This window comes from Elephantulus edwardii, unplaced genomic scaffold (genome assembly GCF_000299155.1).
Source record: "Elephantulus edwardii isolate Elephantulus edwardi_28Jun2011 unplaced genomic scaffold, EleEdw1.0 scaffold00033, whole genome shotgun sequence".
NCBI classification, from domain to species: Eukaryota; Metazoa; Chordata; class Mammalia; order Macroscelidea; family Macroscelididae; genus Elephantulus; species Elephantulus edwardii.
The window spans coordinates 19,235,933-19,263,716 of record NW_006399783.1 but is presented as its reverse complement, the minus strand read 5'-3'; the positions used below and the strand labels follow the sequence as shown (position 1 = coordinate 19,263,716).

The following is a 27,784-nucleotide window of genomic DNA, read 5'->3' as shown; positions in this document are numbered from 1 at the left end:
AGTTGCGGAGCTGGGTCTGCGCAGCCGTCACGCCTGCGTGCTCCCGGACCGGCGCTCCCAGACCTTGGTGCCCTGGGCACGTGCTGTGGTCACTTTCTCTGTCCCCTTGGGTCAGAGTTGCTCTTCAGGACCGGAGCGGCGCCGGGGCAGCGAGCCCGGAGTGTAGCCCCGCCGTCGCGCTGCCGCCCTCCTGTGGCCACGGCGAGGCGACCTGCCGGCCGCCCCGCGGCCCCCCTCCCTCGGTCGGTGACATCACCGCATTCCCGTCGCCGGCTCCTCCCGCCGCGGCGCCTGCAGCCGCAGTGACAGACAAGCCGGGCCTGGTGCGGAGAGGAAGCGCGGCGGCCGCAGAGCCAGCTCCGCCGAGGCCGGCTCCCCGGGCGCCTCCGGAGACAGCGTCGCCGCCGCGGGCGCAGAGCGGGCACCGCTGGGCCGAGCCTAGCGCCGGGCGGAGGCTGCGGCGGAGACGCGGGGAAAATGGCTGATGACTTTGGCTTCTTCTCGTCATCGGAGAGCGGGGCCCCCGACGCGTCCGAGGAGGACCCGGCGGCCGCCTTCCTGGCCCAGCAGGAGAGTGAGATCGCCGGCATAGAGAATGATGAGGGCTTCGGGGCACCTGCGGGCGGCCAGGCGGCCCCCGCGCAGCCGGGACTCGCGAGCGCGGGTGAGTCAGCGCCGGGCCCTGGGGCTCAGCACGGGGTACCGAGGCCAGAACACAGGGGGCGGTCCGGGCTGTCCAGGATCATGCCAGGGAGCTTGCTGTGAGTGGGGGGACCACCGGGAAATACGGAGGACTATTCTCTGAGAACCAGTATGAGGATCTCCGATCTCGGAGCTGGACTGAGCTGGAGGCCCTGCCTGGGCTGAGGATCTGATGACTCCTCGAACAGGAATTCAGTCATGACATTTCATCCTCAGGCTACCTCCTTACCGCTGGGCTCCGGTATCTAACACTAGCCCAGTCCAGCAATCTCTCCTGAGCCTGGGACAGCTTGGCTCACCCCAGGCGCCCAGCTGAGCGAGGACAGTGGAGTGCTGGTTGCAAAGAACTTTCCTCTCCTTGGGTTTCGCTCTCAAGCAACTGGGAAAACAGGGAAGACTGGGAACTCATAAATCTTCCCTTTGGATCACCTGTCATTCTGCAACCACTGGACTAGACACTTATGTTTAAGCCTTTCATATTATACCCATTTCAGAGATGGAAAAACTGAGGCCTGAAGAGGTACCTTTATGGAGCAGAGTCAGAGACAGAGCCAGGATTTTAACCCTGTTTCTGTCCAACTCAAAGTCCTCTCCACCTGACTACAGTCTTCCCTGAAACTGGCTGTAACTTAGAAACACAGTAATAGCATGGGATGGGCACAAAGAGGCATTAGTCAGCTGTGACCCTGCCCTCCAGAGGTTTATAACTGTCTGCTTAATGCCTTTCCAAAGATGGTCAGGATTATTGTAGTTGTCCTGACCTCAGGATTCAGGGCCTGGTTCCTGTGCTGGAGTGTGTGTCAGTGATACCTCTGCATTCATTATGGGCTTAAAGAAACAGTTTTAAGTTTTACTTGCTAAAATAAAGATACCACCCTAATGAGTTTGTGCCAGACATATTTCCTGTTAATGTTGTCACTGTAATAAGTTTAAAGGGTTTGTAGTTAAAAGTGATCCTTGCAAAGCCCTGGAGGCCTAGTGGTAAGAAGCTGCCCTAAACGGTTCTTCCTGTGCAATTTACTGCCTCTGAAAACCCGCTTGAGGGTCAACTATGAGTTGGTTCCCACTCAACAGCACACAAAAGCAACAACAAGGCTTTTTATAGTCATGTTTTTATTCATTTAACTGTTGAAGCTCCTACTATTTGCCTCAAAAGCAGTTGGGCATTTCCTATGAAAAGGAGGCAAATAGAAACACTGTAGATAGGCGAAAATAAGATAGTTCTAGTGGCTGAAATAAGATAGTTCTAGTGGAGTATCTCTGTACCCTTTGAAATGAGAAATGTAATACAGGAAGCCCAGAGAGCCTTGTGTCTTGCACAGAATTACACAGCCAGTAAGTGACAGATCTGGGATTTAATTCCAAGCTTTCTAATGCTGTGCTCCATGCTTTCAAATATTATAACAGTATCCCTAGGAGATGATGGGATGGGAGACGAAGGGTCTTTTGCTACCCAACTAAGCCAGGAGTAGAGTCTTCCCAGAGAACAACTCTTGGCCACTTCAACCTGGACACCTACCTGTCCCAGGAAATTCATAGGAGATACCCAGCCGCTTCCATACACTAGCATTAATTTATTCACGCCTTCTTGAGACCATTCCGGTCTCATCTAGCTTGGCTTGAGAGTGGCCTTGTGGAGAGGCCAGAATGCCATTAGAAAGGACAAGTAGAATGCAAGCTGAGGGCAGCCAGAAGTGTCTGTAAGTTGAGCAGTTGACTCTCCCAGGCCTTGGGGCTCCAGGCACTTATAGTCTCACTTCCTTCTCTGGCACTGGTGGAATTGGCTGCAGACTCAGGTAGCAGGGAAAGAAGTGATGGCATGCTCACTTCTTCCAGGGAGCTGCCAGGAATTTGTCCTCTGGGGATGGAGGTCTCTCCGCCTTGTACTTGCTGAAGCTGTAAATGCTTCACTGTCTTCTAAGTGGGGCATAGGAAACAGGCAGGTGTTGCAGGATGGCAGCTGAGTATGAGGCCCGAATAGGATGGAATTGATCTGACATTTTTAGATCTAGGTGGTGTGGGACTGGTACATAATCCTCTCTGGATGAAGAGTGAGTGTGAGGAGCTGAAGAAGGGAATCAATCAATCAAGCAATCAAATCACCGGAAGCAGTTGCCCCCGAGTAATTTTTAACTCATGGTGGCTCCATGGATATGTCAGAGTAGAGCACATATGGTTTTCAGTAGTTCATTTTTTTCTGAAGTAGATTGCCAAGCCTTTCTTCCGAGCTTCCCCTTGGAGGGACAGGAACCTTCAACCTATCATTTAGTAGCTGAACATGTTAACTCTTTGTTCCAAGTGGGGACATCTATAAGTCTAGACAGGGCTGAGGGAAATTGCCTGGGCCCACTCAAAGCTGAGCAGAGGCTGGCTGCAGAGCAGCTGTCAGCCAGCATCTCTGGAGTTGCCCTCTCTCTGCAGTCTCTGCTCTGGGTGCCCTGACGTCAGACTCCCATGTGCTCCTGGGTTAGAGGTATCAGGTTTAGGCCTGAGCCCCGCTCTGCCTGTGCTCTTGGACTGGTGCTTGGCCAGCCTGTGCTAAGGACACTTTGTTTCCATTCATCAGCCTTGGGTAGGGCCCCAAAAGTTCACATTTTCACACCCATTTCATTTACATTTCCCAGCACTGCACCTGGCTCTGCCTCTGACTTGCCTGCTCAGTTCAGGGCGAGTCCCTTTCTCCTTTCTCAGCAGGCTGGAGTGTTCTGGACCCTCTCTACCTCTATTCCAAAAGGGATCAGGGAGCTGAGGGAAGCAATGCTCATAAGATTATCCCTTGGCCTCGCAGAAGTTGCACTCCCATTGTGCTGGCCCATGTCTGTGGACACATGATTGTAAATATGCAACAGACGAATCATAATTCTGTGTATTGGGGGGGTGGGGGTGGTGTGTGGAATTCTTAAAGATGGCTGAAGCTGAGGTAGGAAGATACTTCCTCTCCAGGTATGCTCACAGGTCTGAGGGACTGGAGCAGAGGGACTTTCTGAAAACTAGGTTGGGCAGACGAGGGTTCTGACTGCAGTGGGTAAGTATGTGGCGATGTGTAGTTAGTGCTGTGGAAAGATCAAGCATCATCCTGAGAATGGACCCTGGGAGAGGAAGGAGACCCTCCAGAAGATTCTCTGCAGAAGATGCTGCCACTGAAACCCTTACTGTCAGCGCCACCTTTGATAAAGGAACCAAGTGGGAATAACCTGTAATTCTGCTCAGATAGAATGCGTGGGGGTGAGAGCTGACACAGTAAATCAGGATTATGGGAATTATTTCTGGGATTAGGTATCCTTCCTTCACCAGTCTAAAAGCATTGTTGCTGTTTTTCACAGCACTGTCTGGTTGAGAAAAGGGTATTTGTCCATCTGTGGTAATCCGCGCGGCCTCCTGCAGCTCTGTGCTAGGAGGCATGGCAGTTTTTGAGGGTCCAGTAGCAGCAGGTTGCCAAAGAGCATTTCAGCCTCCATTTAGCCACCAGTTCTTAGTTGCTTCTTCTGTACAGGAGTCCTTAGGAGTTGAAACAGATCGATGGAGGCCAAATAAGGGAGTCCATAGCCCTGGGGCCTGGAGGGGGAAGATCACAAGTAATTTCACAAGAGGGTAATGGATGCCATCAGTCCCTAGGGAAGTCGAGGTGACTTGTAAATAGATCCTCAGAGAAGTGAACTTGAAAGACCATCCTCTGGGGAAAGAGAGGGAAGCAGGAAGCAAGGCCTAGAGTGAGGAACATGTGTATGGGGAACAGGGAATCAGAATTTGGGATATGGGACAGGTGGGAAGCAAAGCAGGAAAGTGGCAGACCCAAATTGTGAGGAGCCTCTTGTGATCAGCATTCAGCAAACACTTACAAAACCACTGCAGTGAAGTTAGCTTGTGGCGACCCCCTCCACCAGGTTCCTGAGGCTGTAAGTCTTTACTGGTGGGGCTGGAGGACCTAATCATCTTTCTCCCTTGGAGCTGCTGGTGAATTCAAACTGCTGACCTTTTGGTTCGCAGCCCCACACGTAATATACTATAACACCAGAAGCAGCAAATATTGAACCCAGATTATAACACTGTTCTTGGTTTTGGGACCACATAGTGGGCAAAACAAAATCCCTGCCTTAATCAAGGCTTCTTTTAAGTGGGGAACACAGACAGTAAGCATGGTTGTTATTGCTATCAAGTCAACTACAAGTGATAGCAAACCTATGAACAACGGCTCTGGTCCTTGCCCTATTTTGAGCCAACCCCACCGTCTCTGACACAGCTGATCCCATTGCCACAGTCACTGTGTCAAACCATCTCATCCAGAGTCTTCCTCTTCTGTCCTGACCTTCCAACCTTCCAAGCATGGTGTCCTTCTCCAACGACTGGTCCCTCCTGGCAACATGCCTAAAGAATGTAAGATGGAGCTTCAAAATCCTTGCCTCCCAGGAGCAAACTTGTTTCACCCTCTCCAGGACAGACCCATTTATTCTCTTGGCAGTCCTGGTATGTTCAAGACTCTCCTCTAGCACCACAACTCAAAATTCTTCTGTCATCCTTAGTCATTGTTCAGCTCCCAGATGCAATTGAGAAGACCATGGCCTGGATCAGTCCATATTGTATATGGATAATAAGCATATATGCAAATGAACATGTCAGACTTTGGGGAAGGGGACTGTTAAGGGAAGCCCAGAATAAGACTGAAGGAATGTTCATTAAAACTAATAAAATTTAATTAAAAAAAAAAAAGACTGAAGGATGTGAAGGAGGGGGCCATGTGGAAATGCATGGAACAACCTTCCATGCAGGAGGAATAGCACCTGCTAAGTCCCCAAGGTAGAACACACAGAAAGTAGATTTCTTGATTGGTGTTTGTATTTTTAATCAGAGAGGGACTTTTTTTTTTTTTTAAAGTCAACTTGTGGCACTTGCTTTGAAAGAGGTCAAGAAGTGAACTTGGAGGCAAGAGAGACGTGTGTGGGCAAAAGCCACTATTCATTCATCCAGTCTTTAACGTAGCGCATTTATTTACTTAGCAAATAGTTACTGTGCTCTTACTAAGTCATAGGCTCTGAGGAAAACATTTGTGAGGAGAAAGAGACCCAGGGACCTCTTCCCAGGTCTTTACCACCAGCAGGCAGACAGAACTAAAAAGTTGAGCTTATAAGGGCCAGGGTAGGATTTAGAAAGGGCAGGGCAGCCTGGAGGGTCACAGCTACAGCAGGAACTACATGAATTTGTGATTAATCAACTATCGGGGAAAGACCGGGAGGAGTCACTGATGATGGCAGAAGAAAATTCCTTCTGGGAGGGGCAGAAGGAGAAGAAATAGGGCAAGTTCTGCCCATTGGGGACTGCGATTCCTGCTCTCCCAGATGGAGCAGTTGTTGGAGGCACTGCAGGGACAGGCAGGAACACGAAGGTCGCTCTCTTCCATGGCCTCTGGCCCCGCCCTCAGCCTCCAGCATCTCTGCCTACTCACCAGCATAGACTCCGCGGACATTCAGGCCATTCCCGGTCTCAGCTGTGGGTAAATTAATGTCAGGTAGGTGTGGAGATATTACTGGTTAGATAACCTTGAGCAATCACATATCCTGAGCCTCAGGTTGACAATCTGTAAAATGAGTTCATAACAGCTTCATCAGAGGGTTGTAGTGGAAATAAAATGTGGTAATGGCTGACAGAAGGCTTGGTCAACAGTCAAGGATGGAGCCTGTTATTTATGTACCTATTATGTCTGTGCATGTTTATGTGCATCAGTGGGCATGTACAGAAGCTGGCTCAGGCACAAAGGCAGCATCAGTCCATGCTCCCTAGCAGTGAAGCAATGAGCAATGCTGTCTCCTTGTTCTCTCTGTAGGTGGCTCTGAAGACATGGGTACTACAGTCAATGGAGATGTGTTTCAGGTAAGCAGAATGCTTCTAAGTTGTGGAGGGGATCAGGATCTCTTGTTGTTGCTTTAGGGAAGCTCAGAACCTCAGTGATTTTAAAAAAAAAATTTATTATCAATTTCAATCAGATGGTGTTATGTGATAAATACAGTTGTAAATTACGTCTCTTTGATGATATGGATACTGACAACAAAATTGTTCTGTAAATGTTTCCACACTGAGTCTCAACAGTATTAGTAACTGAGAAGAAGACTTTCCCCCCTCTCCTCTTACTCCAGTGATGTTGATGCCCTGGAAGAGGAACGTGGGGGAAGGGAGTAACATACGTTTTGCTATGGAGAGGAAGTGGTTCAAAATAAGGACTATTGGAGAACAGGAAGCAATGAGTCATAGTCTTAGTGTTCCCGAGATGATGCTGGGCTCAGGAGGGAAAGATAGTGTGGCAACACTGGACTGAAGGAAACATGGCCTAGCACACACCTGTCCTAATGGTGGGACGCCAAACCGACATCGTGGGCTAGATGCTCTCTAACTCCCCTCACTCATTGCTGTGAAGCAGAACCAACTCATAGCTGACCCGCCATTGGCTATAAATCACTTGAGAGGAGATTGCCCATCTTTCTCCCTTGGAGCTATCAAAAATGAACTGAAACCACCAGAAAGGCACCCGTCCTTTGGATTAGCAGTGTAACTCCCTATGGACCCCACTACAGTGCTCCCTCTCTAACATTTTAAACATGCAGACCTTTCCATCTAGAGTCCATTTCTTAAAATTAGAAGAAATTGGACCAACACACTGGGATTCTTTGTAGGAGTCTGTTTAACTGCCAACTAATTGCCATAGAGTTGATTCTGGCTCATGGTGACCCCATATGTCAGGGTAGAATTATCATCCACAATTTCACTTCTCACACACTGCTGTCACATTGATTCTAGTTCATAGTGACTCTCCTTGGGGTTTCCAAGACTGCCCATCTTTCTCCTTTGGAGCAGCTAGTGGATTTGAACCCTGAAGACATGCAGCCTTTTGGCTAACAACATAACACCCTATGGACTAGGCCACAAGAACTCCTGTCCGCGGCAATTTCAGAAGTAGCTGTTCAGGCATTTCTTCAGAGGTATCTCTGGGTGAACCTGAAGCTACCCTTTTGGTTAGTAGTCCAGTGCATTGATTGTTTGCACCTCCCAGGGACTCTGGGATTTCTAATAACAGACAAACTAGAAACAAATTAAGTGTCCAGCATCAGGGGACTGTTGTAGAAAAGAACAGTCAGAGTTTTCTGTGCTGACATGAAAAGATGTCCATAATACCATTTGCAGAGTAATACACCAAGCATGGTCCTGCTTTTGATTTTAAAAATATGTTTGTTTAAAAATATTTGAGTGCTTGTGCATCAACTCTTAGCAGTAATCGGATGGCGGATAAGAAAAGGGCTTTCCACAACATTCATAATGGCTGCCTGGAGAGGAAGGGCATGTGGGCACAAAAGGCATTGGTATTGGGTTGGTTGGTGATGTGTTTCATTAGATGTCATATATGTGTACATGTGTGATTTCAAAACCAAATGTGAAGGTCATAAAAATGTGAATTATTCTGATTTGTTTTTATTATCTTTATATTTTGAAATCTCTGCCTCAAGACACACACAAAGAGGGAGAGAGAGAGAGAGAGAACACCTATCTAATGAACAATGCATTGCCAATCAGCCTGGTGCTGATACTGTTTGCTTCCATATCCCCTTCCTCTTCAAGCAACCACTATTCTAAACTTTGTCATTCCTTTGCTTTCTTAAAGTTTTATTATTCTTTTTGGTATTTCTTTCAACTTAAGATAAATGGTAACATTTTAGATCATTATCTGGTAATGATATCTCAAAATATTGTTCACTTAAATCACATGTCTTTACTACAAAATATTTTTCAGTTAAATATTTTCCATCTTGTACTATACTGTGTTCTCAAGAAATTTTATTGCATTGGAAAAAAAAAGGGCTTTCTTTTTTTTTTTTTAGGGCTTTCATTTTCACAAGGTTATTTTATAATTCTTTACAATGATTCTATATTAGGAAAACAAAACAAATAACTGAATACAAGTAAAGATACTCCTAATTAAAATAACTGCTTCTCTTCACACCCTCTAGCCCCCTCCTTCATATACACACCAATCAGGTGAAGAGCTCTGAAGTAGGAAGAATGCAAACCACACATGCCTCCCCAGGATCCCACAGATGCTTCAGCCCTCTTTTCCTGTTCCCACAGGGGTGAGGCTGAGCCTCCACAGGGTGAGCCCTAATTCCACCCTGCCTGGGCCACAGACCTGTCACCCCTGTCTGGGCTGTAGCTCCGGGCCTCTTGGGTTGTGACTCACACAGGCACTGGCCTCCGAAATCCTCTAGGGGAGTAAACAATACATTCTTATGTAAGAGGAATGGGCTGGTACCTTATACGGGGAAACTGGCCAAGTCCTGTTTCTGGAAAATTACTCAACTGTTAGCAAGCAGAAAAAGTCCATTTCTAGACTGTTAGGAGCTCCATGTCTAACTGGACCAAATGGCCAAAGAACTAACATTTACTCCAATCCAGTTTGGGAAATCCTTGAGGTTTAAGCTGCCCAGGCTGTGAATACACTTGAAAGGACTTTGTTTTTTTTGGAAAGAGTCTGTTTCCTGAAGCTTAAGTTCTCAGGGCACTGCGAGCAGGACAACATTCCTTTTCTAGGATCTTGAGGCTCAGAGAGATGAAGTAACTTATGCAAAGTCACACAGGAAACCATCCAGATCAGGAGTGTTCCCTATTTGGTTGGTTTGGTGCCTGTATCTCTATCTCCATCCCTTTCCTAATCTCAGCTGAACTCACTGTTGCTAATAATCTTTAATTTGTAAATAATCTTACACCACATTCTAGAATTTTTCACAGGCAGGCTCTCAGATGAAGAGTCATTCTGAGGCTTAGTGGCAAAGCCCAGGCTCACCTACATCCCCTTGTTCTACTTGTTTGTTGCTGAGATTGGCCACAGACTTTGCTGAGAACTGAACACCAAGCAGAGTACAGCTTTCCCCACATATGCGCTGGGGAGAGTCTGCTTGCTCCATTTCTTATTCCTTCTGGCAGCCTGTGGGCTACCAGCTGATTCAACTATATAAGCTATAAGGATAGGCTGTTCATACCTGCCTCTGCTCCACCTGCTACCACTCCATCACTCGCTCCCTCGTTCCTCGCCCCCACACTCCCTTTAAGCTGATTAAAGGAATCAGCAGCTCAGCTTAGCTTAGCTTTAGCTGGTCAATCCTTCCAAAGACAGATATGCCTCATCCTCCTGGCTGCCCCGGGGCCATCATGGCCAATGTATGCCCTCACTGTCTGTGTGCCTCAGAAGGGTGCTGGGGAGGTGCCGTAGCCTCTTGTCATCAGGCATTGGCATTCCTGACCCCTTTCCTCTATTGAGGGACAGGAGCACTTTAGGGCTCAGTGTTCTTGTAGCTGCTGGTGACCCCTTCTTTTTTTTTCTATATTTAATTAATTTTCATAAACATTGACAGAGATTTTGGGTTTCCATTCATTCCTTGTTGCACTATTCTCTCTACCCTCCTCCCAGTTTGTTCTTGTCCAAATGCCACAGTGCTTGTCAAAGCCAGTTCTGATTAATCTTCTTTGTCAGTGTGTCCTTTGCCATTCCCTATCACTCCTCCCTGAGAGAGACTTCACCCTGAGTCATAAGGAAAAGGGGATGGCGTATTCTCTTAGCTACTTCCTGCTGAAAAGGGACGCTGTGGGTTTCAGGGTGAAGATCTTCTCTCACTACTCTAAAGGGCCCCTTTGGCAGTAGGAAACACATAGACTATTATGGAGATTGATTTTGGGATTTAGATGCACTCTTATTGAGTGTGCTTGGCCGTACATGTTTATATCCTTGAAGATGTATCATGGGGGTGTTGCAACCTAGAAGACACAAATTTGACTAACAAGTTATAAGTACATGAGTCCAAAAATTATGGAAAAGTAAAAGAAAAGATTCTTTCATTGTTTTACAAACCCTCCCCCAGGTCCCCTCCACCATGTAGCCCTCGCTCTAGTCTCCTGTGATGACAGAAATACCCAGTTATATCTCTCTTTTAAACAGTTTTCTCCCTCCTCTGTTTCAGTGCAGTACACATTATTGAACCCATCTTACTCAGTCTCTCCCCAACCCCAAGGACAGTCCCATTCTACAACAGTGGCATCATGTAATATTTGTCCTTTTGTGACTGGGATATTTCACTCAGCATAATGTTCTCCAGAGTCAACCATTTTGAATAATATTGCATGAGTTCCTTGTTTTTCAATGCAGCATAGTATTCCATTGTGCGAATATACCACAGCTTCTCTAGCCATTCGTTTGTTGATGGGCACTTAGGTTGTTTCCAACTCCTTGCTATTGTGAACAAAGCTGCAATAAACATGGGTGTGTGGTGACCCCTTCTGACCTACCAGTCCTCTTGGTAACTAGCCTTCCCCCCTTTTAGCCCCCGGATGCAGGATTCACAACTCACTATCAGGGGTAGGGGCAGAAAACAAGCCCAGAGCAAAATTGAGACAAGGAACATGCTACCCTAGGGCTTTGCCTACCAGGAACACCACTATGCTCTTCCTGGTTATGCTCAATATCATGGCCAGCTTTTATGGAGCCCTGGCTACAAGGCAGCAATGAATAAACCACAGCGACTCAGCTTCCCCTGCCCTGCACATCCTCTCAGGCCACTGAATGTTTCCTTGGCAATGATCTCGCTGTCTTCCTTTGTACCATCATTGGGTGCTATGATTCCCTCACAAGAGTGAAAATCCAAGGACCCCCCGTGAAGGGACATGGCAAAGACCACACATTCAGTGAGGGGCAGGAGGGACACTTGGTCAATGCCTTGATTCTGTGCTCAGTGTTTCTCCTGTGCTGTCCACACTGCTTTGTGGTCATCGGCTCATTCATTTCATCAACTCACATTTTTAAGAATGCCTTGCACTGTACCTAGGGCAGTGGCTATAGAGGCAAATCACTTCCAATAGAAGATAGTGACATGGAGAGAAATGTAAGTAACGAGGATGGTGAGGGCTCCAACATGAGTCTAACAGGAAAGCCCACAGTGTAGGTACTTATTCTGTGGCAGGCACTACCTTACAGTTTCATGTTTATTACTACACTTAACCTTTCCAGCCACTTAACCTTAGCTCATCCCTATGATCGAAGTACTCTTGGATTCCCACTTTGTTGCTGTTGTGTGCCATCAAGTCGGAATTGATCCGTAGCTGACCCTCCTGCGTGTTTTCAGAGGCAGTAAATTGCACGGGAGGAGATTGCCCATCCTTCTGTGGATTAGCTGGTGAATTCAAACAAGCTGCCTTTGAGATTGTAGCCTAGCTTCTTACCACTAAGTCACCAAAAGCATATTTAATATCTCACTCTAGTTAATAGCTGGGAAGAGTTGAGACTTAAATCCAGGCCCTCAGGTGCCAGAGCTCTATCCTAGAGTCAAGGGACAGGACGGGGAAGTAGTTTTAGTTGAGGTGGATTTCAAGGCTGCTGAAGAGGCTCTGTATGGTCCTGGATGAAAGAATAGCATGTGTCAGGCACAAAGAGTAGGACACTCTGTCTGTGTTCCTCCAGATCTGGGACCCATCACATAGAGGGTTATGCAAGGGGAGAATGAAGGGGTGCAGGGCCTGGCATATGAGATAGGCAAAGGAGTCATGGTAAAGTCACAGTCAGAGCTGAGTTAGGGGACCACAGTGGGGGTGGGCCCAACTTTGGCAAGGACTGGCCCTCTGGGCTTGAGCAGAGTCGCCTCCATGCACAAATGCTGTGGAACACATTGTGCATGGCACCCCCTGGGTGTGCTTAAGCACTTGGGGTTTCTAAGCTTCAAAGTTGCAGTGAAGAGCTTGGCTTGAATCTGAACACATGGATTTTGTATTTGGCCATTTCCATCCACATGACTTTAAACTAGTCTTTATTCCTAAACCAGGCATTCTTTTCTAATACCACAACTCAATTCTCCTTGTGTCATCTTGACTACCAAAAGAAGAAACATATATCTGGAGAAAGTACAGCCAGAGTGCCCCTTAGAGGCAAAGATGACACAGCTTTGTCTCACATACTTTGGGCATGCTAGGAGAGGCTATTCCTTGGAGAGAGACATCATGTTTGAAAAGATAGATGGTCAGTGAAACCATGGAGGAAGACCTCCAACCAGATGGATTGACAGTGTCAGAAATGGTGAAGATGGTACAAGACAGGACAGGGTACCATAGGGTGGCTATGAGCTGGCACCTAACAATAATAATCTAGGCATTAAGTGAGCACAGTGGGGTGGCAGGGGCTGTATGTGAGAGAGAGCTAGGGAATGGGGCATGGGGATTGTGGGAGAGGGAGAGATGAACTCTAATCTTGAAGGGGATGATTTATCAGGGACAGAAAATGCGCATGAGTCTTGTAATAAAAAAGCAACTTTAGCCCTACTTAGTGGAAAGTGTGTTCACACCCAATATCCAGTTTGCATACAGCACTGCCACTTCCTGGCTGTGTGACCTTGGGACTTTGGAGCTAGAGTTTCCTTACCTGTGAAACAAAGACAATAAAATCCATCCTGTTGGGTTGGAAAGAGGAAAGAAACTGTTTAATTGCAAGCTTTCAGAAAATGTTAAAACACTGTAATCTGAGTCTTTTCATGGAGGGGGTGATGAGTAGGAAGTGGTCCTTCCCAGCAAGACTTCTCCAGCCCAACCTGTCATCCCCTCCCTCTAAGCTCTCATGGCCTCTGTGTCCTCAGTTTCCCAAAAGCACTGGCACTACATGGTCCTTATAAGCCTGCCCTGAGGTGCTCCTTCTCCACCGCCTCCAGCCCTTCCCTGCCTCTAGGATACAAGGACTAAAGTCCTTTATCCCTCCCTTTCCTTGACTTGTGATGCACACACCCTACTCATGGCATCTCATTGGTTAGGCCCTCCCCCTACCAAACCCCAGGACAGAGGCTGAATTGTTGATCCTTATCTCCAAGCTTCAACATTCAGGCATTGGGAAATATTCTTGAAGCCCTTCTCAACTAGGCTTTGTTCTAGATGCCAAAGAAAGACAGGCCAGCTCTGTCTCCTTGGGCCTTACCTTCTAGGGAAGAAACAGAGAGGAAACACCTGTCCAGATGAACAAACTAAGAATTTCAGATGCTGTTGTTTTTTGCTGTGTACTGTTGAGTGAGAACTGACTCTCTAGAAGGTTTTCAAAGGCAATAAGGGAGGTGATTGCCTGTCTTTCTCCTGTGGAGCAGTTGGTGGATTTGAGCCATGTGGCTTTTATGGCAGTACGTACAGCTCCTTCCCACAAAGCCATCAGAGATAGACCTGAGCAATTGCTTAGAGAGGTCTTGATGGGAGCAGAATGGGAACGAGGCTGTGTTAGCCAGTGGATCAGAGAAGACCTCCACTAGGCTGGGGAGAAAATGCTGAGGGTTGATTCTAGGGGGCGGGCAATCCGGACTGAGGGATACAAACTGTGTTTGTTCTATGGCTGGTGTGGCAAAGAGCATCCTGGCCACGTGGGCGGGCCAGAGACCAAGTCATGCAGATTTCATTCTGAAGGCAGGGGAAAGCCTTTGGATGTGTTCATGTTCAACATAGTAGAATCTGACAGACCTTGAGCAGATCATTCTGTGGTGTGGAGAAGGGTCTGTAGGGATGTGGGGTGGCAGCAGGGGCAGGCACAGCCAGAGGTAACTGTGGCAGTTGTGGGGAACAGGGTGGGAAGTGATCTGGCGGGGCAGTATTTGTCAGGAACTTCTGATGGATTGGATGTGGGAGGTAAAAATCGAGGATGAGTGTGTGGTTTTGGCCTCAGCTCATAGGCTTGTTTACTGAGTACAGTTACTGTGCTCATGGTCACTGGGTTGATTCCTACTCTTAGTGACCCCGAAGGCCAGAGCAGAATCATCCCAGAGGTTCCGCCAGGTTGACGGGAACAGACTTCTGTGGCTTTCTTTTTCTGAGAGGCTGATGGGTTTGGACCAGTCATCTTTCTGTTATTAGCCACTGTGCTGCTGAGTGAGGGCAACGGGACTTAGGGTGTGAAAAAATCAGGGGAAGCTGAAGATGCCTGTTGGGTGTCGCGGTGGACCCACCCAGATGGAGAAAGGGCTCAAGTACATTGGTTGAATGAGTGAATCGATGGCAGATGGTCGTCAGATGAATACTTTTATTTTTATATCAGAACTCCTCACGTCACTTGGATAAACATAGTACACACGCTAGCAGAGCAGTCCGGCATTCAGTGTTTGCATGTCTCTAAGAAGAAGAGCCAGAATACCTTAGACGTGAACATGATGAGACTTCATCTTGCTTTCCATGGACAAGTCATCTGGAACGAGTCATCACTGAAAAAGGACATCATGTTGGGGAAAGCAGAGGGTCAGTGAAAACGAGGGACACCTTCAATGAGACACACACATCAACCCACACACACAATGAGCTCACACACACCCACAACTGTGAGGACAGCACACACTGGGCAGTGTTCGGTTCTGTTGTACTAGGACTAACAACCAAAAAATTCTTACTTATATACTTGCAGAAAGTTATGGGCACTCAAACAATTGAAGTTATAGGTGTGGGTTGCTGTCTAGACCATTGGATCTGACACCACTTAATGTAGAGGGGTAATTCTATAGGATTGGGCAGAGGGAGGAAAAGAAGGGAGTCCTTAGCAGCCTGGCCTTCGGGCAGGGCTGTTTCCCAAAGCCTACAGGGTGGGGCTTCCCATCCCCTTGACAGTCTTGTGCCTTCCAGACAATGGCCCTGGAAAGGCCCCTGGGGATGTCCTGAGAGAACCTCTAACTTGAAGTATAAATGCAGTTCTGTCAAGAACAGTAAATGCAGCTGCCCTGCCCAAGGGTGGGACCTGCTGGAAGGTGCCCTGCCCTGGGCTGTCCTCCCTCCCACCACACAGCTGGAGGCTGTGCCCACGTTCTGTGTGGGAGCTCCTTTACTCAGCTGCCCACTCTATCTGAACCAAAGCTCACTGAACAAGAAGACATTAAACATCATTGGAAAGCACAGAAATTTTGACAAGTGCTTAAAGATGGAGGACTGGAGCGATGAAGCAGGGGCTGCAGCCTATAAACTTGGGCTTGCCCTGCCTGCCCGGAGTCCTTGGCTGCAAATGCTCAGCTGCTAACTTGGCTGTTTGAGTCCACTCAGAGGCACCTCACAATAAAGTCCTGGAGGTTGACTGCTGAAAACCCAGCCCCAAAACCCCTGTGGAACACAGTTCTCCTTGACTGGTTTTTTAACCCTGTGGACCCCACTGCTTAGGGAGCACACACGGAGGGTATGAGAGCTGCTTGGGATGTGGAGAATAAGAGAGGAGGGAAATTTTGAGCTGAAAATCCCTGGGATGGAGTATGATTTCACCAGCTTGAAAAGGGAGGAGACAGTTCCAGGCAGCAAGTGCTGAGGGAACAAAGGTGTGGCTGTGGAGTGTGGGGGATGTGTGGGGGCAGGAATGTGTTGGGGCCTCTGAAGCCCAGCAGTGGTGGTGGCAGTGATAATGGGGCCAAGCTTGGAGGATCTCCTGAAGGGGTGAAGTCTCTTGCTGAGGCTCAATTCTTAACCCCTAATGTTGTAAATGCCCAGATCTGGCAGGCAGTCTGGAGACGTGGGCAGAGCCTGGGCCTGGTTGTTAGAAGGCCTGGACTCTGGCCCTGGCCCTGCCACCACATAATGCCAGCTCTTGTGGCTTTAATTTCTGTCTTTGCAAAATGGGAATAAATAATAATACTGATAATGCTAGCTACTATTCATGGAGGCATTATTCCATGCTGGGCATCCTTCTAAATGTTTTACAAATGTAATTTTATCAAATTCTCACATTATGAAAAAAATGTAGGAACAGTAAGGGCAATGGCTGAACATGATGAACAGAATTAATGTCACTATACATAAGGAGCTCTGGTGGCTTAGTGGTAAGGAGTTGCGCCCCACAGGAGAAAAGATGAGCAGTCCTCCCTCATGGGATTTACAGCCCCTGAATACCCATTGGAGGTTAGATACGAGTTGGTTCCTACAGCACACAACAACAACAACAAACTATACACGTGAAGATTGTGGAAATAGCAAATGTTTATATGTGTATATGTGTGTGTGTGTGAAAGAGAGAGAGAGAAAATATATATTTTTTATTATTAGGTGACATCAAGTGAAGTATGACTCATGGCAACCCTATAAACAATAGATCTGAATCCTGTCCTATCCTGTGCCAACCTCAATCTCTGACACACTCAAGCCCATTACTGCAGTCACTGTGTAAATCCATCTTGTTAAGGGTCTTCCTCTCCCCAAATACACACACACACATGTATATATATTTAGGAAAAATATACACGTAAAGAAATACATGAATCTCTGTATATTGTGTGTTAATTATTATTGGGATGAAAATATATATTAACTCAATAATTTCTGTTCATCACTCAGTGATATTCTTCAAGTGGTACAATCATTCTTGCTACACTTTTCCAAATCATTCCAGTTCCATTAACATCACGTGTACACGGGAAAGATCCAGTGTGAAAACAATGTATGCAAACTTTTAAGCAAACCAGCCTATAATAAAAATCTTATTTTTAAAAAAACCCACGACAACAAACATCAACTGTGCACCCACTAAGCATCTTTGGTTTCTACACATGAGCTTATTTCATGTTGTTGTTGTTATTGATTGCCTTTGTGTTGATCACAACTCATAGTGACCCTATGAACAAAAGGCCTGAAGCCTTTCTATAACTATTGTCATTTACCAAAGTTCACAGAGTTTCCAGAGGCATGTGGTTTAGGAAGTGGATGCCACTTCCGCTGAGAGTATCAAGTATTTGTCCTTTTGGGTCTGGCCTATTTCACGTAAGGAGCTCTGGTGGAATAGTCCCTAGTGTATCGCACTGTTAACCAAAAGGCCCAACATCTCTCATGGTTCAAATGCATCAGCTGTTCTGCAGGAGAAAGATGGGCATTCTCCTATCTAGATTTACAGCCGCGAAACAATGGGTCTTGTTGTTATGTGCCATTCAGGTTTTCAGACACTATAAATACCATGGGAGGAGATTGCCCATCTCTCTCCCCGGAAGCAGCTGGTGAATTCAAATCACCTGCTTTTGAGTTGGCAGTGCAATTCCTTCCCTACCAGGTTACCAGAATTCCCTAGAATGGGTCCTAGCTTTTGTTATCATCATCTTCAAATGAGAAAATGAAGGTGAAGCAATCTGCCCAGTACACACACACCCCACCCCCACCCCACACCCACACACCCTCTCTACTAGGAGACTCAGAGGTAGGGCTAGGACATGACTGCCAAGCCCAAGTCCTGTGTGGTCAAAGCTATTGCGGGCTGCCCAGTTCAGGGTCACTTGTTCATTCATGCAACAGGTAATCCTTGAGCATCTGCTATGGACCAGGTACTGTGCTGGGGAGGCAGCACTGAACAGGAGAGAAAAAGTCCCTGCTGTCATGAAGGGGTTATGCTGATGGAGGAGACAGACAATGCATAGTAAATACATTTACAATGAGATCTTTTCAGACTTCCATAAGTATCACAAAAGTAAATAAATCTGTAACTAGGTGTGGCTTTAATGACAGCCAACATGAAGGACGGGTACTGTAAACCAAGAAGTGTGCCTGATTCTTGATATGTTGAGTCATTTATGTTGAGTCCTATGGCAACTGTGTGGGGCAGGTACTATTATTTATTCCATTTTATCATGAGGAAAATGAAGCATAGAGAGGTAACTTGTCCAGGGTGACACAGGAAGAGGAGTGTGGCTGGCAGAGGAAACAAGTGCAAAGCAAAGTCACAGGACACAGTAGATGTGAAATTGCTTTGAGATATATTTAGGTGTCCAGCTTGGGTGCCAGAGAGTGCCTGGTACTCAACTTGCCCAGCAGGGGACAGCAGAAGCTATTGGCAGGGGTGAGGGGCTGTGTCCTAAGTGTCCATTCATTTGTGTCCTAGGAGGCCAACGGGCCTGCGGATGGCTATGCAGCGATCGCCCAGGCTGACCGGCTGACACAGGAACCCGAGAGCATCCGCAAATGGAGAGAAGAGCAGAAGAAACGGCTGCAGGAGCTGGGTGAGGTTGGAGCTGAGGCTGGAATGGGATGGGTGTGGGTGTTAAAGCACTGCCTTCAATGCCAAAACTGGGCGAGGACCACTGGGCTGCATGCAGGGTGGCAGGTGTCGGGCAGCCAGCCAGCCCACAGTTCTTACTGCAAAGCTGCAAATGACTCTCCTGCTGTGGTCGTAGATGCTGCCTCTAAGGTGACGGAACAAGAGTGGCGGGAGAAGGCTAAAAAGGACCTAGAGGAGTGGAACCAGCGCCAGAGCGAGCAAGTGGAGAAGAACAAGATCAACAACCGGTGAGAGGGGCTGTGTAGGAGGCTATAAATGAGTTGGGCCACAGAGATAGCGAGAAGAGGTATAGAGACAATGAGAGGAACTATGTGATAGAGACTACCTAGTGTGGGTGTTCATGACAAGAGCCTGGAAGATTCGGAAACTTCCAGAGCTACTTCTGGGAGTGCACTTGTGGAGCTGACATGCTACTGAGCCTTCACCCGCTTTCAACCATAGAAAGCAAGATTTGTCAGTAAGCAGGAAGGTCTCAGGACTCCAGAATGTGAGGCTGAATGTCCAACGTCAGCAGCTTGGATAGAGAGGACACAAACCTGGTTGAGTGGAGTAGGAGTGGGGAGAAAGAGGGAGGATCAGTCTGCTACAGGGGTTTGCTTCTGGTAGAAATTCCGTTACTTTGACCTTGTGAGACGCAAGGCTCAGGGACAATCACTAGCTGATATGACAGAAAGGCCAGGGGGTGGATTGTAGGCTCAGCAGGGACAGGGGCTCAGACACAGTCAGACTTAATTCATTCTGTTTTCAGTGCTGTTTGCCCCAAGGTTAGCCTGATGGTATGACTCATATCCCTGATATATGGGGAAAGGTCGGCTGCCGGGAGCTCTGGGCTTCTGCCCCATCTTCATGGCTATCCCACTGAAAGCAGTATCTTGTCAACAGCTCAGATCAGAAGTCCTGAGCCTGCTCTACATTGGTCTGGCTTGGGCCATAGGCATATCCCCCAGTCTGATGGCCATAGCCCAAAGCAGCTCTTTGGTGTGTCTAGCCTGGGTTGAGAGTTCCCTTCCTGAGGTTATGCTTAGAATCAATCAGTCAGTCCCATCTAAACCTCAGGGAATGAGTGAGGCAGGGGGATTCTACAATGGAGGTCCCTGGGAGAAAGGGATGGACGCTGGGTAATCAAAGATAGTAGATGCCACCAGAGAACAACTTCATGGGAATTGTCTTACACACTGTCCTCAAGTCTGCATGCTGTGTGGTACAGGCCATGCAAGGAAGCGATTGTCAACTCTGAAACCATTGCTTGCTAGGCTCTTTGTGACACTGGAGATAGGCAGATGAAGAGGGACCAGTTTGTGTCCTCAGAGATGTTAGAGGGGAGAAACCCATGTGGACAGCTGGACTTTGGAAATTCTGTGGGTATGTGGGCTTTGGAGGATAACTAGCTCATTAGGAAAAGGGAAGTGTGTGGAGAAGGACATTCCAGATGAGGAAACAGCGTGGTACTAAATAAAGGACTCTCTGTCTTGGGTCAGAGTCAGCAGAGTGCAGTGAGTTTTGAGAGAAAGGTGGGAAGCAGGGCCATCACACAGTGCAGGACACAGTCTTGACAGATGATATTCTGCAGACACACGCAGTGAGAGCCAGTGGAGGCTTATGAACATGGGAGTAAATATGATAAGGGTTTTCTAAACTCTGTGGCCAGAGTAGAGGATCCTTTCTCTGCCGTCTGGGGTTGTGGCTAGTTCCTGAGCCTGTCTAAATGATGCTTCCTAACATCACTCTCACTTGTGATACTAACGCTGTCTTTCTCTTTCTCTTTAACCCTTGGCCTGCCTGTCCATTTTGCTTTCCTATCCTTCCCTCTCCCACCCTCCATACTGCCTAACCCCTCCCCTAACCTTTCCTTGAAGGATTGCCGACAAAGCCTTCTACCAGCAGCCAGATGCTGACATCATCGGCTATGTGTATGTGTCTCCTTTGCTCCTCTGCCTGGGGAGCTAGGTGGGTGGGGGTCCTGAGTACAGCTGGCACAGTGTCTTGAGCCTCCTGTTTCTGGAGTATGGTGCAGCAAGGCATGGGGCAATGATCCCAACAGGAGGGGAACCTCTTGGGTGGGTAGAGATGACAGCCCTCACCTCCATATCTACTGCACATATTTACTGAGCATCTGTTCTGCCAGCTTTGCTAAATCAAGAGACCTGAGGGAGTGGGGAATGGTGAATAAAGACATCTTCAGGTGAAAGGGCAAAGCACAGAAAATAGTTGTCAGGTGCTATCGAGTTGGCTGACTCGTACCACCCCAGTGTACAATAGACAGCATGCCAACTGGTCCTTGGACATCCTCACAGCTGTTCCTATGTTTGAGCCCACTATTACAATGACTATGTCAATCCTAATGAAAGATCTTCCTCTTTTTTGCTACTTTACCTAGAATGATGTCCTTTTCCAGGTTCCTCCTGATAACATGTCCAATTTCACCATTCTTGCTCCTACGGAGCATTCTGGTTGTTCCAAGACAAATTTATTTATTCTTCTGGAAGTCCATGCATGGTATATTCAATGTTCTTTCCCAACACTATAGTTCAAAGGTATTGATTCTACTTTAGCCTTCCTTATTAATTGTCTAGCTTTGACATACATATGAGGCAGTTGAAAATACCTTTTTTAAAAAAAATACCTTTAACATACAGTTGAAGTTCACCTTAGTCCTCAAAGTGACACCTTTGCTTTTTAACATTGTAAGGAGATCTTCTGCAGCACATTTGCCTTGTAAAATGTCTTCTTTGATTTCTTGATTGCTGCTTCTGTGAGCATTTATTGTGGATCCAAGTAAAATTAAGTCCTTGACAACTTCAATCTTGTATTCATCATGATGTGGTTTAGTGACATTCTGAAAATTTTTGTTTTATATTGAGATGTAATTAACATTGCAAATGTAAGCTGAAGATAAGAGTCTTTATTATTAATATTATTTTTTATGTGTGTACCATCAAATCGGATCTGATGGTACAGGAGTAGACTGCCCCTCCTTTTCTAGCGGAGCATCTGGTGGATTTGAACTATGTACCTCTGGGATTGTACACAGCTTTAGTTTGCTTGGCTCCATAGTCAACAGTCTTGGCACCAGCAGCCAGGAAATTAAAAGGCACATTGCGATGGGAAAGTCTGCTGTTAGGGACCTCTCCAAAGTGCTGAAGAGCAGTGGTGTCTCTCTGGAGACTAAGGTGCGTCTGATACAGGCCATGGTCTTCGCAATCACCTGTTATGCATCAGAGAGTTGGACAATGACCAAGGAGGATAGAAGGAGAACTGATGCCTTTGAGCTGTGGTGCTGGAGGAGAGTACTGAGAATACCATGGACTGCTAGGAAAACAAATAGATTTGTCCTGGAGAGGGTTAAACCGGGTGGCTCCTTGGAGGCAAGGATTCTGAGGCTCCGTCTAACTTACTTCGGACATGTAGTGAGGAGAGACCGGTCCTTGGAGAGGGACATCATGCTTGGGAGGGTGGAGGGACGGCGCAGGAGAGGAAGGGCCTCTATGAGGTGGATTGATTCAGTGACTGGGATAATTGGGATGGGAGTGTCAGAGACAGTGCGATTGGCACAGGACAGAGCGGAGTTTAGGGCTGTTGTACATAGGGTCGCTATGAGTCGCAGGCGACTCGACGGCACATAACAACAACAACAAACACCTCTGGGATTGCAGTGCAGATTCTTGCCACAAGGCCACCAGAGCTCCCTATGAAGCTAGAGTCTTTGATTCTTATAAATTAATACTCAAAGCCTTTGATTTTAGCAAGAAAGTTTTCATCTGCATATTGGAGGCTTATTAATAAGTCTTCTTCCAATCCTGATACTGCATTCTTCTTCATCTAATCTGGTTTCTCAGATTATTTGCTTGGCTTACAAATTGAGTAAGTATGTGAAAAGCCACAGTCTTGACACATACTTTTCCTGATTTTAAACTGCACAGTATTCCTTTTTTTTCTGGTCAAACAACTGTCTATGTATGGGTCTGCATAGAGCACAATTAAGTGTTCTGGAATTCCATTCTTCTCAATACTATCCATAATTTGTTATGATCCAAACCATAAAATGTCTTTGCATAATCAATAAAACACAGGTAAAACAGATAAATCTAATAGTGTGTGCTTTCAGCTAAGGTCCAGTATCGTCAATTCTATCCGTTGTTCCACATTCTTTTCTGAATTTCTGTGTGGATGTACTGCTGTAATCATTTTTTAATTTTTAATTTTTTAATACAAACCCTGTGTCAAGGGCTGACTTTCAATAGATCGCAGTGAGGGAGCTGCACAGCTATGTATGAAACCCTGACCCAGAAGCAGTCTCTGTGGACTCCTTGCAACCATTTTTAAATGATCTTCAGCCAAACTTTACTTGCATGTAATATTATTAATGATACATTTTTGTTATTTCCATATCCATTGGACCATGTTTCCCAGAACAAGCACAGATAAGTAGATCTTCAGTTGATTGAGGTAGCTGTCTTCTGAATTTCTTGGCATAGATGACTGAGTGAGCAGGTCCAGCCCTGTGTCCATTCATTGAGACTCCAGTGGTCTTTCACCACTTCTTGGAGCCTTGTTTCTGCCAATGCCTTCAGGGCAGCTTGGACTTCTTCCTTCAGTACTATTGGTTCTTGGTCCTGTGCTACTTCCTGAATGGTTGAGCAATGGCCAGTACTTTTTGTTTCAGTGGTCTTGTGTATTCTTTCCATCTTTTGATGTTTCCTGTGTTCAATTTTTTTGGTCCATAGAATCCTTATTATACTGCAACTTGCTTCGAATTTTTTCTTCAGTTCTTTCAGATTGGAAAGTGTTGAGCGTAGTCTTCCCTTTTGGTTTCTTAGCAATATGTTGCACATTTTAATACTTTATCTTCTTGATCCACCCTATGAAATCTTCTTTGAGGTCTTTTCATCATTTCTTCAATTTGTTTTAGCTATTCTGTGTTTAGGGAGAGGTGGTGCCTAGTGATAAGAAGCTGTGCTGCAATCCCAAACACATGCGGATCAAATTCTCCAGTTGCTCTGTAGAAGGATGAGCAGTCTCCTCCCGTGTAATATATTGCCTCTGAAAATCCGCTAGAGGGTCAGCTGAGTCAGTTCAGATTCAACAGCACATAACAACAGTAATTCTGTGTTTAAGAGCAAGTTTCAGAGTTTATCCTTGACTTGCATTTTGGGTTTTTTCCTTCTTTCTTGTCTTTTCAATGACCTTTTTTGTCTCTTTATGTATAATATCTTTGATATCTTACAATTCACTGGTCTTTAGTTATTAGTGTTCAATGTGTCAAACTGGGTTTTCTTTCTTTTCCCAAATAGGTTTTGAAATGGTCTCTAAATGCAGGTGGGTTATGCGCAAGGTCATACTTTGACTCTCATGGATTTACTTTGATTTTCTTCGGCTTCAAATTCAGCTTGCAGATGAACAATTAGTGGTCTATTTTGCAACCAGCCCTTGGCATTGTTCTTAATTATATCGAGCTTCTCCATTATCTTTTTCCACAGATGTAGTTTATTTGAATCCTGGATATTCCATGTAATGATGTCTATTTATGTTGTGGAAAAAAGTATTTCCTACAAATAGGCAAAATTCTCATTCAATCTCTAACATCTTTTCTATGTGTAATATAAGAGGCAGCCTTCACATCTCTGCCCCAGAGTTTCCTGCTTCTCCTCAGAATGGACCTTTGGATTCCCTGCTGGTTTTCTAGCTCCACTTTGCAGATTTTGATACTTTTTCTTCTCAAGGGAAGGACTTGGGGTTAAGTCCCATATCCTCTGTTTTCTAGCTGTATAACTTTGAGCAAAGTGACACCTCTGTGTCTGTTTCCACACCTATCAAATGGAGGTCATAACAACAGCAACTGGGAGAATTAGATTAAAAAAACAATTATTTTGCCCTGAGTTTGGCTTCAGCCCTTCCCAGACCACTGTACCCTTTTTGGATCTGGTTGGTACTGTGACTAATTTAAATGTGTGGTAAGTAGGCTTCCTCTTGTGCCATCGTCACCTGACTGACAGTGAGTGACGCCATGGCAGGGAAGGTGGTGTTGTGCTGAAGGAGGAAATGCAGTGATTAAGGAGTGACGTGGACCATGGGCATGTGCCAAGGTCCTGCTGTTCCTGCTGGAGCTGGTTCTCTCTCTGGCACACCCTCAGCTGCCCTGCTGTCGTTGGAGCCAGGCACACAAGGACAAGGCCTTCCCTTCCTTCTTTCTCACCTTCTTTCTTCCCATCTGTTCCATACTTACTGGTTACTACCCAATATGTTGCTCCATTTCAGAAGTTATTATTAAAATATAAAGGAGAGACTCAGTCTGTCCCCTTCCCCTCGCCCTCCATACATCACCGAGTTGTCCCCTGAGATATGTCCTAATTGAGAACTGCGTGAAGGGCACAGTATGCTTAGTGTGTTGTGGTGTTGTTGTTGTGTGCCATTTGCTGGAGGAACCAATGTCAATGTCAAGGATGCTGTACCTCAGACTGGACCTTCAAGTGTGAGAGGGACTTTTGTGCTGGGCAGCGTGGGAAGAAAAAGGCATTCCAAGTGGAGGCAGCAGACAAGGCAAATGCACAGAGACGGGAAGCGCCTCGCTGCCTGGAGTGGCTAGAGGGCTGAGGCTGAGAGGAGGTCCGCTTGGGGCCGTTGCCCTGGCCCTTTTAAAACCACTTAGCTCAGGTTAGCAGCACAACTGCTTGCCCGCTTCACCAGCAGAACTCAAGGCCAGAAGTGGGTTTTTGCTTTTGTCATTGGGTTGGTTTTCCCCCTGCAGGTACAGTTAAACGTGAGCTTTTAAGCATACCACAGCAGGTGAACTTCAGCTCTGACTTGACATTCTTGCTCTTTAATATTTTCAAGAGGTCCTTGGAAACAGATCTGCCCAATGAAATATGTCATTTAGTGTCTCGACTGCTGCTTCTGTGGGTGTTGATTATGGATCCAAAGAAAAGGATCTTATTGACAGCTTCAATCTTACTTCCATTTATCATGATTTTTCATCTTGGCCCATTACTTAGGATTTGTGCTTTCTTTATGTGCTGATGTCTTCTATACCGAAAGCTTTAGTCTTTCCATCAGTAAGTGCTTTAAATCACCTTCCTTTTCTACAAGCAAGGCTTCCATCTGCGTATTGCAGGTTATTATTGAGTCTTCCTGCAATCCTCATGCCACATGCCTAACTTTTATATAACTAAGTTATATAGCCTAACTTCTTGGATCACTTCCTCAGCATTTACATTGAGGGGGCCTCTTGCCTCTGAATATAGACCAGCTGCCCCATCCTCACTTGCCATCAGACCCTACACTGCCCTGCTCATATGTGTAGCCATGTTAGATCCCTAGGCACCTCTCCCTCCCCGCAGTGAGAAGCCGGAGTGGGTGGAGACTCTGATCCTAGTTTAGTCTGGGGAATGAGCACACAGCAGGTCACCATAACCACCAAGGAGGTGCCAGGTCACCAGAACTGGCCCCACCCCTCCTTGGCGAGGCACCTGCAGAGCTCCTACCATCTGCCAGTGCCTGGGACGTGGCAGGACTGGTTTCACTTGAGCAGAACCAGTTGAAGGGACATAAGTTGACTAAACAGGACACAAACTCAGTCCTCTCAGCTAACAGTCCATTACTGCCTTTTCTTTTGGTGACTTCAGTTGCTCCTTATCAGTAATTCCTGTAACTGTTAGGCAGAACTGATGAAGGGAGAGACCACCGGCTTTTCATCCTGACTTGATTCCAGTAAAAGCAAAGACCAGTGGAGCACTCCAGAGGCAGCAGCTCAGTAGAGATAATTAGGAATTTGCATGTATAAATGGTCTCTCTGTGAAGTGTCCTGTCTCTGCCAAGTTTTTAGAAAGGTAGAAAATAGCTGAAGTGCTGTCCTAAATTCCTCCAAGGGCCTTTAGGTGTTGGTAGCCTCATGTTGGAAGCTCCTGATGGGGAGGTAAGGAACGAAGAGTGTAGGGGCTGGAAAGGGCAGAAGATGGTAAGAGAGGTCTGAGGAGGTGAGACTTGTGCCGGTACCCAACTGACACAAAGCAGTAAGCTGTAAGAAGGCCTGGGGGAGAAGTGAGATAACAGCAAGTGCAGAGATCCTGAGGCAGAACCAAGCTAACTTCCTCTGATGACAAGGCTGTTCCTGGAGGGTCTGAGGTCAACGGCACAGGGTTGGAGAAGTGGCCTCTGGACAAGGCAGCCTGACCCCATTAGAGTCCCACCGATCCAGGGGGAAGCGGGACTGCTGGGAAACCTGTCCTCTCTCTACCTACAGGGCATCCGAGGAGGCTTTCGTGAAGGAATCCAAGGAGGAGACACCAGGCACTGAGTGGGAGAAGGTGGCCCAACTGTGTGACTTCAACCCCAAGAGCAGCAAGCAGTGCAAAGACGTGTCCCGCCTGCGTTCGGTGCTCATGTCCCTGAAGCAGACGCCGCTGTCCCGTTAGGTGCCTGCCCACAGCAGCACGGCCACATGTCACGGGCGGAATGGGGTGGTGGTGGGGTGCAGCTCTTCAGGCAGGACACACGCTGCCTCCAGCAGCTGCTGCACACAGCCTGTTCTGTTTCTCCTCATCTCCTGGGCCTGGGCAGGGGACCCGTCACCCCTCTCCCTCTGCCCCTCCCGGCACTATAGCCCAGTCCCTCATGCCTCCCATCAGTCCACTCAGTTGTGACTGTTCCTCCTGATGTATTTTTTTTTCTTGGCTTAAACAGTGTGTTGTTAACTCTTTTTACACTTATTTATTACCATTCTCGTTTCTCTGGAAGCCACACCTGGTGTCAGGGCTGTTTGTACTCAGAAATTTCCCAGCTCCAGGCCTTGAGAGGTGAGGATACCTCTAGAAATCCAGGGGTTCCCAGCCAGGAGTGGGTGTCCCACTCTGCCTGTGCCAATTGCCCCTGCTCCAAGGGCTAAAGGACCTTGCACAGAATACTTTCACAACCTGTCCCTTCTGTGACAAGCCATTATGAGAGGGGGTATGTCATATAGCTCAGTACACCAAGGCTTCCAGCGGATAAAGGGCTCTAAATAGGAAGGAAGAAGTAATGTTTGGTGAGAGGCTAGAGAGGGTAGCC

General features: G+C 46.9%; 1 protein-coding gene across 2 annotated transcripts; it reads left to right on the top strand.

Annotated features, from left to right (window-relative positions):
* The first annotated feature begins 272 nt into the window (after window positions 1-272).
* CLTB (clathrin, light chain B) lies at window positions 273-27,478 on the top strand. 2 transcript variants are annotated; one of them, XM_006884377.1, is made up of 6 exons: window positions 273-664; window positions 6,521-6,567; window positions 18,569-18,686; window positions 18,861-18,972; window positions 20,602-20,655; window positions 26,982-27,478. In XM_006884377.1, exons 1-6 carry the CDS (start codon window positions 478-480, stop codon window positions 27,151-27,153), a joined length of 690 nt encoding a protein of 229 aa, XP_006884439.1. In that variant the 5' UTR covers window positions 273-477; the 3' UTR covers window positions 27,154-27,478. The 2 variants fall into 2 exon arrangements, with proteins under 2 accessions (XP_006884439.1, XP_006884440.1); XM_006884378.1 differs by lacking the exon at window positions 20,602-20,655 and having other exon boundaries at window positions 478-664; window positions 26,982-27,153.
* Window positions 27,479-27,784: the final 306 nt, after the last annotated feature.